This window comes from Branchiostoma floridae, chromosome 10 (assembly GCF_000003815.2).
Source record: "Branchiostoma floridae strain S238N-H82 chromosome 10, Bfl_VNyyK, whole genome shotgun sequence".
Classification (NCBI taxonomy): domain Eukaryota; kingdom Metazoa; phylum Chordata; class Leptocardii; order Amphioxiformes; family Branchiostomatidae; genus Branchiostoma; species Branchiostoma floridae.
Genome location: NC_049988.1, coordinates 13155966 through 13172108, shown reverse-complemented (window position 1 = coordinate 13172108; position 16143 = coordinate 13155966). Strand labels below are relative to the sequence as shown.

The 16143-nt window shown below is 39.2% G+C and overlaps 3 protein-coding genes and 1 long non-coding RNA gene across 6 annotated transcripts in view; 2 read left to right on the top strand and 2 right to left on the bottom strand.

The window, feature by feature from the left end:
• The first annotated feature begins 1218 nt into the window (after window positions 1-1218).
• LOC118423998 (cation-dependent mannose-6-phosphate receptor-like) lies at window positions 1219-5249 on the top strand. Its single transcript, XM_035832380.1, has 7 exons — window positions 1219-1416; window positions 1961-2075; window positions 2523-2659; window positions 2834-2912; window positions 3634-3725; window positions 4231-4357; window positions 4712-5249. The coding sequence occupies exons 1-7, from the start codon at window positions 1262-1264 to the stop codon at window positions 4769-4771; spliced, it is 765 nt and encodes a 254-aa protein (XP_035688273.1). The 5' UTR covers window positions 1219-1261; the 3' UTR covers window positions 4772-5249.
• A 586-nt stretch (window positions 5250-5835) lies between these two features.
• Window positions 5836-10506, top strand: LOC118423997. 3 transcript variants are annotated; one of them, XM_035832377.1, is made up of 7 exons: window positions 5836-6037; window positions 6809-6923; window positions 7332-7465; window positions 7804-7882; window positions 8279-8370; window positions 8743-8870; window positions 9432-10506. In XM_035832377.1, the coding sequence occupies exons 1-7, from the start codon at window positions 5862-5864 to the stop codon at window positions 9479-9481; spliced, it is 774 nt and encodes a 257-aa protein (XP_035688270.1). In that variant the 5' UTR covers window positions 5836-5861; the 3' UTR covers window positions 9482-10506. The 3 variants fall into 3 exon arrangements, with proteins under 3 accessions (XP_035688270.1, XP_035688271.1, XP_035688272.1); XM_035832378.1 differs by lacking the exon at window positions 5836-6037 and adding an exon at window positions 6089-6159; XM_035832379.1 differs by lacking the exon at window positions 5836-6037 and adding an exon at window positions 6172-6327.
• On the bottom strand, window positions 9614-12154 carry LOC118423999. The gene is made up of 5 exons (XR_004832159.1): window positions 12025-12154; window positions 11467-11551; window positions 11145-11236; window positions 10525-10651; window positions 9614-9770 (listed from the first exon to the last, which is right to left on the bottom strand). It is a non-coding gene; the product is annotated as an uncharacterized LOC118423999 (long non-coding RNA).
• A 1817-nt stretch (window positions 12155-13971) lies between these two features.
• LOC118423996 overlaps window positions 13972-16143 on the bottom strand; it is a 4901-nt gene continuing 2729 nt past the window's right edge. Inside the window, exons 5-7 of the mRNA XM_035832375.1 lie at window positions 15804-15928; window positions 15255-15381; window positions 13972-14682 (exon numbers count right to left, since the gene is read on the bottom strand). Of these exons, the coding sequence (XP_035688268.1) occupies window positions 14620-14682; window positions 15255-15381; window positions 15804-15928 (315 nt within the window). The 3' untranslated portion in view covers window positions 13972-14619. The remainder of the gene's footprint in view (window positions 14683-15254; window positions 15382-15803; window positions 15929-16143) is intronic.

Here is a 16143-nt window from a genome sequence, read left to right as displayed (position 1 = left end):
TGTAATGGTTTATATGAATGTTAACGTTTGGCACGTCCCCCACGTGTCTTTAGATGGTACAGCCCAACAAACATATTTTCTTAACAAGTTAAGTCTGTTTGATCGGTGAAATTATTAACCAGACATATCGCGGTTTAAAGTACGAAGTTCCAAAAAAAGTAGGTCATTTGAGGCTTATGGTAAATTTATGGACGATTTCATTAGGACACGTTGTAGATTTATAAAGAACTACGAACAAAAAAAAAAGCTTTGTTTTTCCAAATGCGATAAGAAACTTTAGGAACCTCGGGTTGGACACAAATGACCGTATACACATCTACATCGGTTTCGTGCGACCTCATCTCGAGTACGCATGCGTCATTTGGCATCCAGAACTAACCTTAAAGTCACATTTCCATACCGGGGTCCAACCGGGCAGCTTGCGGGAACGAAGTGTATAATATGAAAGACAATATAACACACAGAACGTAAAAAAGATTCGTTTTGAGCATACTTTGTGTTTATTCCTTGATAAACACTTTTATTTTTCCTTTCAGTAAACATTCCGGCCGGGCCCCGGTTGGGAAATAGATAATAGAACTTTATTGCGCGACAATTGTATCAGGTAAAATGTATGGCAATCTGTATATACATGGGAGTTGAACTATATACTATTGCAAATATCTAACAACTAATCTAATCTAATGTAACAGTATAAACAATTAAACATTACGGGTCTTTGTCGGTTGAACTCTAGAAGGGACAATGTACATCTAAGATTTACACAGACTTTTATGAACTCCGTAATACAATACTAAGTACTCTGCTTCCATCTTGAGAAGGGGGCATCATGGGAAGTCCAGGAAGGCTAAATACTTATATATTCATTATGTAAGTTAGCCAATGGACGGAATACCGAGTATCAAGTATTATCATCAGAGAAAAATGGCAAAGTTGAAAGGTCACAACTCACACGCCCGTTGATCTTTAGACCCTCCTGTAGCCATAGTCCACTACAGGTGGACATCGATGAGTACAAAGTTTCAGGACCAGATCATTTTAAGAAAAAATGTACTTTTATCATTTCTCATTTAATTTTCCTTTAGATCATTTTCTTGCTAATAATAAGACTAAGTCAAATTTAGTAAATGTCACTGTTATCGATGAATCCATAAAACATAACGTTAAAACATTCATTTCTGGTATGATATCATGACCCCTATATCTCGGAATCAAAATGGTTCGTTCTTAGTTCCGAAGAAAATCACAGCTACCTAACACGATGTTTCTCACGCTAACTTGTGTACTATTACTGTTAGCTGGGCAGGGGTTCGCTCAAAACCAGACAACATGTACCAAGAACACCGCCTGCTCGTGTACCATGAGTGACGGGTCCGGGGATGTAAACTTACAGTTTGTGGAGAGTGGTAAACCAACGTGAGTACAACACAAGCAGCTTTTTGCGTGTACCAGTGTTCAAAGTACAAGAGCTATTGATTGTGATATCGTTGTTTTGACTGAATCTTTATTTTACAAGTTGATACGATAATGAAAAGTTCTGTTGTTGTTCATACCCGAAGGCTTATTGCAAGTACATGGTAGTAACATAACAGTTGATTTAAATCATCGTAAAAAAATACTACTCATTCTGCTTTCTCATCTTATTCCATCTACCCCTAAGTCTTACTACTGGGCAGTTGAGGCTCCACAGATCTGGCAATCACCTCTCCCGGTTTTTCGTTTTTCTTGGTGTTTCACTTTGTGCAATGCCTCCTCATTCCTCTTCTCCCTGGACGGTTCCTTGTATTGTAGTTTGGGCTAGTCCTACTCCGAGTCCTAATGACCATTACACGTGACCATACGAAACACTTTCTGTTGTTTTCTGAGGTTAAGAGGTCTACGTAAGGACCGATGCTTTGCTTGACTCTATTCTTCACTTCAGAATTTCGTATGCGGGTTGATCTACTGATTTTTCCCGCAGGTATAAAGACCAGGTAGCGACCGTACAGAAGGATGACTACCTGTACTCATGGAACCCGTGTACTCCGTTTACTGAGGGACCAGCGGGTGATCAGGACTCCTGTACCAACATGGCGGTAAATATTCAAATGAATGTAAAATACTGTATAGAAAAGAACCAGGAAGTCTTTTATAGGGTTTTGGACACAGAAGTCCAAGATAAATCTATTTTTATTACATACGGCTATTGTTGCCAAACTGCGTAGCTGTTGTTATAACGTTAATAAGGAATACCTTTGGGAGAAATAAGTACAACATGGCTAGTACAATAAGTAATCTTAAGAGAGCAATATCTTTTTAAGTTAATAAACAGGCCTTCATTTCCGGTTTTCCTATTACGTGTAATGTTGAAAACATAACTAAGATTGTGACACTAGAAACTGTGATTTATCAGTAATTTGGGGCATACTCCACCTTTATGATTTTTGCACAGCATAGTGCATAACATAGTTTTTACTGTGTGCCTATATCAAGTGCAGGCCTTAATTTCTAACGATAATGTCCCCGTTGTGTGGATTTTGTAGGCCTGTCAGATTTCCAGTGATCAGACGAACTTTTTCGGACTCGGTACGCACGACTCTGCACAGTTCGCTTTGGACTCCGACCCGACCACTGGCGAAAGTGTAGTGTCTGTTGTTTACCAGGCAGCCTCGTCAGGAAGGTAAAAGTAAAAGGTTTCGATCTATCTATCTATCTATCTATCTATCTATCCAAACTTATTCTTTCTCTACTTCTATCCATCTCAGCCTTTTGTCTACCAGTCAATTTTGTTATCATTCTAAGAATATATCTATCTAGTATATGCAATGACTTTCCGTCCTCAATAATATATCAGGGCGTCAGAAGTACTGCTGAAATGCACCACGGGAGCCACAGTCTTCACGGTTCTTGGCGAAATTCAACAGGGACAATACGTACGTAATGCTCATCTTGTATTAAATCAATAAATCTCGAATTACATGCGTAGTCCAGTGGTTAGTGGACCTGCTTCGGGAATTGAAGCCATGAGTTTGATTCCGGCTGTGTCGCTCACCTGACACATGCACGCTACTGGAAGGAGTAGCAGTCCTTAGGACTGAAAGATAGGCCGTGGTCCGCTGTTCATTGTGCTTGTGGAAAAGAGCTTAGGGGAAATTCATTCCCTGGTACAGTGAACCTGTAAATACTGTACATAACGTCTGTTCTCTCTGTCACGACCATTTAAACACAAGGAGGTCCGACACGACTGTGGATCCTCTGCGTAGCAGAATGTGGAAAAATAGCTCCTCAGTGAGCTCAATTAGACATCACCTTTACGTTCATTTTTCATTGATAATCGTTGACACCTGTTAGCTCACATGCTTATTGCTTGACCAACAGATTGCAAGAACTTGCCGGGAACTGAAATAAGATTTCTTACAAAACATTTCATGGCATGGATTCCTCGCATAGATTTGTGTATACATGGATTACATATTGCTCACTACAAATATTTCTAGCGTGGGTACACCTTGCATGCCCTGTTCTACAAGATTTTGTTAGGGCGTCGATTGCGGTAGAAATCGGATGGTACCAAGGCTAAATATGTCAAATTATTTACACAAAATGATCAACCTTATTGCAAAACAGATGTTAATAATCAAAATTCCGTTGTAGATTTTCCAGTTGGAGAGCCCATGTTGTTGTCCAGGGGCAAAGGAAGGCTGTATGGGCGTTGGGATCAGTGGAGGGACCATTGTTCTCATCATGTGGGTACAACACAAGTTCACCTTAATCCGGAGGGTACCTATGTCCGTCGTTTAAAAACAAACAAGAAAACAGCTGAATATTTGGGTATATCAATCAAGTCGACGGACGGTGGTTTGAAGCTGCTATATATTAAGAATATGGCAGTTTGATATAACAACGGATATATAGGTTACCCCAATATTTTGAAAAAATTGCAATTTGAAATGCAACGTATAAATGTATGGTCCATGACGTCAATATGGGACGCATGGGTGACGTGAGACATGTTAAAGCGCATGATAAGGTAAGGACGATGACTTTAAGAAAAAGACCAGACTTTCAGGGAGATATTGTATATGGTATGCGATTTACTTCTTTTTAATTGACTACAAGTATTATCATTACCAAAACTGTCTTTAAAAATATAAGACTGTATAGTAGTAAAGTTGAAGCAAGGAGGTTAAAATTGAATTTTAACCTCCTTGGTTGAAGTAAAGTGCGTTTTTCTGTCCCCTGTGCCCCCAGTGCCGTGTCAGTGGTAGTTGTGTACTTTGTCGGCGGGATGATCATCATGAAGTTTGTGAAGAAAGCAGAGGGACTTGCAGTCATCCCTAACTCGGGCTTCTGGTCCAGCCTACCGGGATATATCAAGGTTTTTTTGGAACTTTTTGTGATGTAGAAAAACTGATCTTGTATACTCGAAAATGGTTCTGTCAAAACCGTCAGTATTATCTAATCATTTGTAGGGCGTATAGAATTATTTTTTCTGTCATATCAATTCGAGTGTGCGTGACGCAAATTCAACTGTCCAGGGCTATAACTGTCCCCTTCCAGCAGATGTTGGGCGGGATGCTGTAAGCGCGATTTAATCAGGCTAACATCTATCGAACTCGGATTCTTGTGATTTGCTAAGAAGGCTAGTTATCACTAAGGTTTGATGAATCATCAGTTCGATTACGATTTGCACATGGTCTAACAACAAGTCTGCTTTTTTGTTTCTTTCCAGGAGGGCGTGTTGTTTATCGTGTCACCTTGCCGACGGTCTGGAAAGTACGATTCAATCTAATCACATAGAAAACTCATGGACAGCTAATCTTGTCTCTTTTTCTTTATTTCGAACTTGAAGTCTTCAGTTGATACCAAAATTTATTGTCAATGATATTAAAACAGTTTTGAAATGTATAGAATACAATGGCCTGCACCGACATCGTGGCTGTTTAACTACATTCTATGAATGGTGTTCGCTGATCACGCCAACAAGATGTTCAAACTCAAAATGAGACAAGCAAGCATGTATAACGTACTTTGTACTACTGATAGACTATGATTTTAAGACAAAACGTTGTCAAAGCTATTAAATGAAGGTCACAATATATGTTATCTACCAATGAGTCTTGTATCGTTGTTAACTTGACAACGCTAAGTTGAAATCGAGAGAATACAAATAGCTGTTATCAACAACAAAAAAGAAACGACTACCTTTTTATGGTCCAAGTACAATTGTTTCAACATGACGTTTGCGAATAAAAACTTGATTGAATGTGTGCCTGTAGATACATAGTTTTATCACATAATAGACAAAAACTGAAGTCGAATCAATCATTCTTTGCAGTTTGGAACACTTTAGGTAGTAGGTAATTATTTGGTTATGGCCAAGAGATTATTTGACGATACCCAACTACTCATCACTGACTACTAACTACATGTACCAGTAGTTAGCCACTAGTCTGTTACCCCATGTATAATGTAACTACACAATGTGTGAATATAGAAAATAGGTCACTTGAAGGCGTGTATGATCTCGTGAAATCTCACGTTTTTGGTTTGTTAATCTTTAACTGCTTGAATAAATCCTTGCAATTGATTGTTTGACTGACACAAATATGTCTATGATAGCGAAGGCACTGACCTTTGTGCGCAATGGCTAACATCTGTCCAGGTCGCTAACATGGGTCACTTGTAACTAGCACATTTAATTTTCGGTAAAAATGGTATACTTGGCAAAAGGATACTAACTTTCATAACATACAAGTATATCAAACATATATTATAGTTAGAAGAGAAATGCAATGATAAAAGTCACACACAGAAGAATAATTGAATAGAAATAAAAATTTCCCTGTTTCTTCACCGACATGGTTTGACCCTTTTGCAAAATGGCGCTGTCCACTATGCATACGAAACTTTATGTTGCAATTGTGATTCTAGGTTTATATCATTTACATTTGTGCATTGGCCAGACTACATGTGACTCAATAGATTCTTGCTCTTGTACTATGAGCGACGGATCTGGTGTGGTGAACCTCCGGCCCTTGGTGTCAGGAAACCCGACGTGAGTACTTTACATTATGTTACGTCATTCAAAGTTGCTGATGCGGTAGCGTGACTGTCACATGCTTAGCGATGAGACGGCATCAACACAATGCACAGAGGAATAAGCGTTTATTTCATAGTGTATATTTCTCTGTTGAATTGTAATTTAAATGGTTTCTTTTGTAATTGTATAAACGGTGTTACCACTTTCGCTTTGTTTGTTTGCTTGTCTTGGTGTGTGTTCCCGATGACCCGAGTTCAAGTTTGATCTCGGACTGACTTGTAGCCGAAGAAAGTCAGACTGCAAAGGTTGAGCTGGGATACGTTCTGGTTCCTATGGCAGGAAGTGAATATTGGCTAAAAGTCAGGAACCCGTGAATACAGTGTGCCCAACAATGAAGCATGTAATGTGTGAAATAGACATAGTAAACCGTTGTGTTATATTGTGTGAAGAAATCTGCACCAACGTACGAAGGTAATGAGAATTTCTACTACTCATTATCTTTCGTGGATTTTTGCTGTGTAAGAAAACATGGCAAGAACTTTAAATAGCTCAACGAAACTTAGATGTGAAGCTTTCCACCAACGAAACAAACCCCTTTCCCACTTTATCTTTCAGAATATACAAATCTTTAACAAATGTCGTATTCCGAAGTTACATTGCAACGAAATTATCTTATGAGAGACTAGAACATAGTCAATGCTACAAGTCAATACTACATATATAACTCTGTGAAAGAGCTTTACTGACACAATTTTAAGTCCGTGTGACGTTACTATTGATACACAGGTACAAGGACTACACTGCTACCCAGGTACCAGATGACTACCTGTACTCCTGGAGCCCGTGTACACCCTTCTCTGAGGCAGGGTCGGACGATCCAGACTCCTGCACCAACATGGCGGTAGGAATTAACTTTAAGTTTATAAATTTTGTTTCGTTGGACCATAAATCATTCCTTTCTATTTGTAATTGACAAAGAATGTACCCCGGCCTATACAATGCCAGGGTCTGACGTTTCCAAAAAGAAACCCAGCCGGACAGTTTGCATTGTGGGTACGAAAACAGTGATGTTAAAATCAACAAAAACACACAAATTGTAAGAGAGTAAGAGAAAGGTCATGAGCATGCGTACTCTTTTCTTGATGGATGTTTCCAAAGGACGTGCTGTGACCTTGCCTTTATTCTATATCCTTACGTCTTATTTTGCATGATAACTTGAAGCAAACACGAACAAATCTATACCAGCAAAAGGGATGCAATCGAACCTAGACTAGTCTGATGAACTGATGAAGAATTCCTCCTCCTTCAGGCATGCCAGGTTGCAAAGGATGGGACAATTTCGTACGGCCTGGGCACACAGGACTCCGCAGCGTTCACCGTGACTTCAGACCCGGTTCTCGGGCAGACGGTCAACCTGGTGTACACCATGCCGCAGGGAGGGAGGTATGTGTGTGATAGACAGCTGTCAAATACTACTTATTTCCTTTAAATAGTGCTTCTGTAGAGTCATTTTATGTCTAGGTCAAATGAGATGAATAATGACGGTGGGGTGCCGAATAGACGTTCTATAGTTGGAGGTTTACCTATCTTTCCTTTCCTTTTCTTGATTCAACACAACAGACATACGCACCTACCTAGTCCCTTGACCCCCAGGTCGTTGAGGGGGGGGGGGGGGGGGCAAAGTAAACATGAAAATAGAGAGGTTTAAAACTCTATGATAGAGTCTCAGGTATAACTTCGGTCTATGTTCTTTACGCTAGGTATTTTCTTTTATATTTCAGAGTAGCAGGAGTTATTCTTCAATGTACCCAGGGGGCAACCAAGTTCAGTGTCAATGGAGAGATCACAGTCGGTGCTTACGTAAGCATCATTTTGTCTCTCAAGGCTAACTTCACAGTCCCAAACCGGGACGCAGCAAATACCGCCAATGTGCGAGAGCTTAATTGAGATGGCCACTGTACAGTGCATGGTATATGCTGAGTCATGTTATATCTAAGTGTATGCTAATGTGGCCCAAAGTATATCTCTCTTTAGGCATGTCAGTTTTATATGTCGGTAAGACTAAGGTCAATGTAAACGTTTGGCCCCCTGATGAAATAGTTTGGCATCGATGAAAAGTAGAGGAAACCAACCTGAATGAGTTAAGAGTCTCTTTTTGGCGACGCTTCACATCAAAGTGATGATCAAACACAACTTTTACATGTAGCCACTCTATCGTCGCCATGGTAATACTTTTTAAAATCGTTCTTGTTTCAGTCGTTCCAGCTGTCCAGTCCGTGCGCCTGTCCAGGGGCGGGGCCCGGCTGTGCAGGGGGAGGACTCAGCGGGGGGTCCGTTTTCCTCATCATGTAAGTATCGTCTGATTCGCACATTAGTATAGACTTGTTTCTGAATATATGTCGTCTCTCTTGGATCTTGTAAAAGATTCGCAAACTGATTCTGGCAGCATTCACTGTTTGTCGTCAGTGAAAGCTTGAATAAAGTTTGTATCAAGTGTCTCACGATGTCTTATTTAACCTTCTTTGATATATGATTCCATCATGTCTGACAGCATGCTATGTGAAGTTTAGAAAATCGTAAAGATACATAATACCACATTCCCTGAATTATCGTTGCATAGCTATTAATCATAGAACGCAAGCAGCATCACACCAATACATTCTGAGAGGAATACCATAGCTTGTAGACGATTCAACATTTTGTTTCCTTTGTTGAAACAGATTTTTCGCCCTGGCTGGTGTGTACGTCATAGCAGGCGCCATTTTCATGAAGTTCGTCAAAGGTGCCCCAGGGGTCAGAGGTCATCCCCAATATTGCCTTCTGGAAGAGTTTACCTGGATACGTCAAGGTGTGTCAGACCGTCCTATAGTGCTTTTCCTTGTAATTATAGCGACTTGTTTACACGTTGATAACGGTTTATTCTAACCATACGACATATCAATAAACATTCTTACGACATATCTAGAAACATTCCTACGACATATCTAGAACATTCTTACGACGTATCTAGAAACGTTCCTTCAACATTTCTAGAAACATTCTCACGACATATCTAGAAACATTCTTACAACGTATCTAAAACAGTCTTAAGACATATCTAGAAACAGTCTTAAAACATATCTAGAAACAGTCTTAAAACATATCTAGAAACAGTCTTAAAACATATCTAGAAAAAGTCTTACGACATATCTAGAAACAGTCTTACGACATATCTAGCAACATTCTTACGTCATATATGGAATCATTCTTACAAAATATCTAGAAACATCTCAGACATATCTAGAAAAAACCCATAGATGTAGACAACGTCTAACTGTGTACTTCAATAATATGACTTTATATACAAGGATTTCTTGACTTGTGATTGTATGATGGAAAAAAACAATGTCTTGATTTTCTTTGCTTACAGGATGGCGTGTTTCTGATCCTGTCTCCTTGTCGCGGATCCAAGGACTATGAAAACATTTAGCTAACAAATTAATATTTTACAACGACGACAAATACCATTTACCATGTAAGGCTAGCAATATAGGAAATCGTTCGTGCGTCTTTTACAATGTACGTTTCAAACATTGTAGAAACGAAATGCAATTGGGATTTCATTTAGTTCATTGATAGTTCATACAAAATTTAAATCACAAAGGTTGTGAACTAAACAAGAGGAATGTAGTCGGTGCTATAATGTACTGTAATCGGGGTTGCGGTTTACCAATCGACGACAATGTGATGTTGTGTAGATGCATCCGCCCTGTAGGTATTCAAAAACAAACAATACGTTAATGAAAACATCTAAAAGATAGATATAGATAAGGTATAGTGCAGCTTTCTTACTATACAGGTAAATAGTACAATGTATTTACCCCAGATGGGTATGATTATACAATATCATTGTCATTGTCATCACAACATCTTTAGTAAATGATAGCTAGTTTTAAATTAATGATCGAAGTTCATCTCTGTTGGTAGACGCTACTATGAATCAAAGTTAAAGTTTAATTTCAAAAACAAAAATGGACCTGTCCAAATTTTCGACTGTCTTCAACTTTGTCAGGGAATGAGCAACTCACTGCTCCTGTGACGTCACGATATCCATATAGAACACGTGACTCTGTGAGCAGTGAATCATAAGACTTTCTGCGACTTATGAGCCACTGCTCATCGAGTGTTCTATCAGAATAAAATGACGTAACAGAAGCAATGGATTGCACATTCCTTGACAAAGACTGGAATTGGGCAGTTGAAAATTTGGGTAGGTTAATGTTTGTTGGAAATTACAGTGAAAAATAACTTACAATTTGTTTACTTACCAACATACAATTTTCGAATGGATGTGGAATTCTCATTGATTATGTATATTTTGAGAGATAGGGCAAATAGCTAAAGCTCAAGTTGATCACCTGAACATTCAAAACATTCAATGTGATACTCAGTGTTAAACCAACAATAAACTGTATCTTTTGTATTCATGGACAAAAGTAAATATATCCCAAGAAACAACAGACCTTGATATAGCCTGGTAGGCTTTTCCAAAAGTCATCGTTAGGAATGGCCTCCCAACCTACTTTCCTTTTCACCGCCGCTTTAAGGATGGAACCGAATATGAAGTACACAGCAAAGGCAGTCACAACCCTGGTCAAATATGAAAAGGAAATGCCCATTTCTTTACCTAAATCGTGTACAAACTGACAACAAAACAAGCTATGCGATTTCGCTGCCCGCAGTGCTTTTTAAATGTCGTTCGGACAGTAAAGGGATGAAAAATACTGCTAAATGATTGGTACATGGCACAGAGTCTGTTGTCCTTAGCCAATGGGATAGCCCGGCCCCATTTTTTAAAATCTAATATGCGAGTATAGTGCTTTGCAGAATTTGAAATGATTTTGATTAAGGGAATGGGTACTACACAGTGAGGTCGAGCGCGATATACGCTTAAGGTGCACTCTCATCGGACTTGGGGCACGCTTGCGGCATTGCGTGGTTCGAAAGATACTCAACGAATTTCAGAGATAAAGAATTTTCATGTACTTTGTCGTCTTCTAAGTCATACTTTTACGTATCAGATATACAAAGAAAGATAATTGGACAACGGACAGGATGAAATCTGGTTACGTTTGGTACTCACGATATGCAAATCAAACTCCCGATGCTCAGGCTGCTACCGGCACAGTTTGGTCCTGCTCCTGGGCATGCGCATTGGCTTCCCAATATGAAATGCTGTGAAGGAAACACAAACATAGGAAAGAAAATGAAAAGACAATACAAAAAAGTAATGAAATGACAAATTGAAGTCAATACAAGTTACTATAGTAGATTTCCTAAATTTTAGTTGTTTTCGATGTTTTTTTTTTAAATTTTTCTGTTGTCGAAGCAATTTTGAAGTACTAAATAGCTTGTTGGTTTGGTTAGCGGAGGGTTGGAAACATTGAAATATATATTGAACTTACGTATATGATGGTGTTTGCCGGTACGGCCCCTACAACTGTGAAGTTGGTGCCTCCTGTCGTACACTGTAGCTGAACCAGTGTCACTCTGGACACATTACAACGGAGAGATGGGTCACAAATACGTCAATAAAAGATGTTGGCAAATCTTTCGATGTGTGATGATTGTGCACATAGCTACATGAGCTAGATGAAATTATACCTTATATATACCGTTGAATATGAACAGTATCTGTCATTGGAGGCCCTATTCACGAAATACCATATCCGCAAATGATGTGTAAGATATGAAATGTTAACCAGAACATAACTGCTACCTTTCAAAGGTTCCTTCGCTAAATTCAAAGCGACAATGCTGCCTAAACGCATTATACGAATATATTACAGATATAACCGTACTCATTACTGCATTACTCATTACTGCCGCTTCAAATTGCTACATATAAGATTTATTCTTGCAAAGTTTCCAGTGTAGAGTGTAGACTCCCTTGAAGTGATTCATACACCACACAAGGTACTAACGACTTGACTATCTACTAGCTAGTTTCGAAAATTAGTCACCTGAGCTGGTCTTCAGTTACGTACAAGGCCACAACAACGACCTCTCCGGTGTCGTCTGATCTCGCCGCCTGGAACTGGACAGAGCTTTGGTGACCAAGGTCATAGTCATTACTTCCATTCTTCGTCTTCTGGCATACCTGTAAGAAATGACCCTTTCTCATTAATTCACCACGTTTCTGATTCTTCAAGGTGATGCAACAATCCACTGACACATTTTACGTACCATTAAGATGATTGAATATCACTTTTAAACCCGGTTCTTGGGTTATTCTCTTTCATATTCTCAAACAGACTTGACAGAGGGCCAACCCTACACCACTTACTTTCTGACCCAAGAGCTAATACCATAGCATGTCTATAGAATACGAGCTATCAAAACCCGACGTTCTGCTGCAATACCCTGGAAAGTCACATGGGGGCCCATGGTCTAATTATTTCTTCATTTTGCCAACATCTACCAACATAACAAATATCATTAAAAAATCCGTCCATGGCACCTCTATTTATGCTGTTCACAAGCATACACAGTACACATAGCCCTGAAAACATAACTGCCTTGGCGAAGCAAAACACAAACACACATACGCACACACACACATGCTGACTTTGATTTTGATACTCACCGCTACATCATTACAAGCTGACCCTTGACTAAAAGGTTCACATGGGTTCCACGAGTACAGGTAGTCGTCTGGGTATGTAGTGGCTGGAAAGTCTTGGAATCTAAAGACAAAGTTTCATACACCGTATATGATAGTTAAGTAAGTTCAATAAGCATTCATAGTGCCATCCCACGTCACATGAACTGTAGCGAGCAAAGTACGAATCGCATAATTTTTTTGCCTTACTCCTATCGATCTAATTGATTTTTTGCTGATCTTATAATAACATCCCCTTAAGCTGATGACAGGTAAATTTCAAGACGGCACAGTATATACAGAACGTAAGGCATGTTGCTATCCTTGTGTCAGTGATTTGTTCTTTATACAAGGATGTGTTTTATTCTTGTAAGTTAGGCTCAAAGTACATAAGAACGACATAGAGATTCCGCATGGTCACATTTGATCACCATATATATGTTCATTGTATATCATATTCATCAGACTATACAGACTATAGTTATGATGTATATCCCAACTCACGTTGGATCGCCTGTTACTAACGGCCTGAGGTTGACCTCCCCTGACCCGTCACTCATGACACACGAGCACGGCCCTGTTTTGTTACAGCTCAGATCCTGACACAAAACTCTGCTCACATGAAGAAAACTTAACAACAAAACGGCAAATTTTCTCATGTGGCTGACGGCAAGCTTCATGGTGAGGTTGATACAATGTTTGGGGGGAGCAACGTACTTTGAACTAACGGACATTGGTTTTCTTTTCGATGACCTTGCCCCCTCCCCAGTTTGGTACATACAAAACAAGCAATACATTGTCACCTGTTGGTCTCGTGACAGTCCTAGAATGCAAAGGTCGCGTAACTTGTAGCTACCTATTTGTAATTATAGTGTTTTTCTGACTGTTTGACAGAGCGTTGTTGAATTTAAACATGGAAAGATATTGATTGAGTAAATGAAGCAAACAACTAGTCAAGAAAACTATAGATGCAGAACTTCAATTCTTTATTAGACATTGATTAGTTGCGACATTCGGCTGAATGTTTTTTTCTTATCATGCAGTTTTTTGTAAAGAATATTACATGATTGTGTATAGCCATGTCAGAAGGTTAAAATCCTTCCCGCACTAGATGTTGCATTTGGTGGCGCCCATCTCCATTTTAGTAGCCGTGGGCCACACAAGGTTTGTGCAACAATTAAAGCAGGAGGCTAGTCCACTTATATTGGAATGTGTGTTCAACTTCCATACTCTTTTCTAAATGATGAGTGCTAAGCAAAAAAAGCAGCATGTACCATTTTAAAGTCTTTGATATGACTTTGCCGGGATCGAACTCAGGATCTACCGAAGGCAAGACGAACAATATATCCACCCGGCCATTGCACAGGTATAGTCATGAACAGTGTAATATGCTTATGATAATCTTTAAAGGGACACTAAAGATATAATTACCATTTAGACCTGATCTTTTACGATAGTTCTGTCTTGTACTCTAAAAAAACTATGTCAACTAAACATTTCCCGCCTTGGTACAAATACGTGGTACAAAGTACCACTGCATACAAGTCATTTTCCTAAAGGAACATTTAGATACTACATAAATGACCAAATGTTTTAATACTGCTCACTAATGTCAAGAAGATTTTTTAAAAAATGGCAATAGAAATTATCTATATGCAAGTAACGTTACACGCTTGCATTTTAACAAGCTTGACATGTACAGTATACATATATATGGCGTCCTTCGGTCAATATTGACCATGGTGAAATACAGTATATGGACGATTACATTTTAGGAACCGATTGGTGGGTATTTCTAAAACAATTTACAAATGTACACTTATAATACACATTGCAGTCTCGTGACCGCGGTTAGCTTCGCGACATACCGACTTAACAACAATGTCTGTGTTGGTGTTTTTGGTGCAGTTGATTTCGAAATTCCGTCTTTGTAAATTTGTACAGGAGTCGATTTTGCTTAGATCTCGCTGTAGCCCTTCTTGCGACACGGCATACTTGCCCACACGAACAGGAACCCGTCCTGTCGAGAAAAAAATACATATATCGCAGTTTTAGAAGGGTTCAGTGAAGACGAAATCACAATCAAATCATTTCTTGGGTTAAAGCTTTTAAGGGGCATTTCACTTAAGTAGAGAGTGTTATTTTCCAACAGATAATGTATCAATCAATACATAAGCAGTCGACCTTCTGTGGAATTCCGCTTGTGGTGAATGTGTTTTGATGTGTTTCGTAAAAAAATGTGACACTCACTAAACCTATGCAGACCCTACCCATGCATGCCTTCATGTGTAGACACTTTGCTTATTGTGAATATCTTCAAGATGGCCAATCGCTCATAAGATTTCAAAGAACACATAAGGCGAATTTCTCTTATTGTCCATGAAATTAGTCATCTATCAAACTTTAGCCAGGCGTTGTTAGGTACATTGCGTTTAACCATATGCTGAGATTGACTAATATGATTAGAGAGTAAAATCTACTAGAAGACTGAATGCCTTTTGATGCGCATGGGGCTAGCGGGTACCTTACCTTCTAGTATGCATTTATTACTTCCTAAAATATAATGCCCATCTAACGGGAAAAAAGTTTCACCTTTATCAAACCGGGAAGGCTGCCCCAGAACGCCATGTGAGGAATGACATCTCTCCCTTCCCTTTCCCGTGCGTACTTGTTGATCAAAACTCCCGCTACGATGTAGATACAAACTGTGGGGAAGAAGCTGGAAAAGACGTGGGTGTAAGATAATTTACAACGGTTAGTCGGATCAGTAACTGGATATTGAGTGCATCACCAATCCAAATATTCACCAGCTCTGCGGTGGAAAAATGATTTTCTATTCCTATAAAATCCCCTCATATTTATGAAAGTTTAGTTGCAAATTCTTGCCCGTAGTCTTATTGCAAGTACATGTTACAAACAAGATAGAGGATATACATGTGAACAGTGATAAACATTACTGAACAAAGAGACTACTCGAATACCAGTTTTAGCTACACATGTATCTAGATAGTTTGGGTTTGACTTTTTATTAAGCAGAAGAAAACAAAGAGCTCCACTTTTTTATTCTTATATCTACATGTATAGCATTAATTATTTTCTTGAATGGAACATTTAATACAAAGACGGTTACAGAAGACTTACATGATACACATGATGGAGCCCACACTAATGGAGATCGTTATGGTGGGGTCGGGGTTTGGTCCCGGTCCCGTGGGTCCGGGGCCCGAGCCCTGGGGACAGCATGCCGGGCTCTCCAGCGTGAAGTACTAGAAACATACAAGTTTTAATGACTGAAGATTAGTTAAGTTATAGGCTTGCAACAGCCTGCTCCAACATTGGCATGTAATAGTGTATATGTTACCACTATGTGCGCTCCAGCAATATCATATAGCTTTTGAATAGTTTCATATTATAATTCAAAAATTGAAATGTTTCCTTGTACAAAGTATGAGCAACTTTCAGTTGTCTGTATCCATGATGG

Bases quoted from the DNA above. Each gene is read 5' to 3' on its own strand.
- LOC118423998 (XM_035832380.1), top strand. From the start codon at position 1,262: ATGTTTCTCACGCTAACTTGTGTACTATTACTGTTAGCTGGGCAGGGG. The intron at 2,660-2,833 runs GTAAAAGTAAAA...ATAATATATCAG, and splicing joins CAGGCAGCCTCGTCAGGAAG to GGCGTCAGAAGTACTGCTGA. The intron at 4,358-4,711 runs GTTTTTTTGGAA...GTTTCTTTCCAG, and splicing joins GCCTACCGGGATATATCAAG to GAGGGCGTGTTGTTTATCGT.
- LOC118423997 (XM_035832377.1), top strand. From the start codon at position 5,862: ATGGCGCTGTCCACTATGCATACGAAACTTTATGTTGCAATTGTGATT. The intron at 7,466-7,803 runs GTATGTGTGTGA...TTTATATTTCAG, and splicing joins ACCATGCCGCAGGGAGGGAG to AGTAGCAGGAGTTATTCTTC. The intron at 8,871-9,431 runs GTGTGTCAGACC...CTTTGCTTACAG, and splicing joins GTTTACCTGGATACGTCAAG to GATGGCGTGTTTCTGATCCT.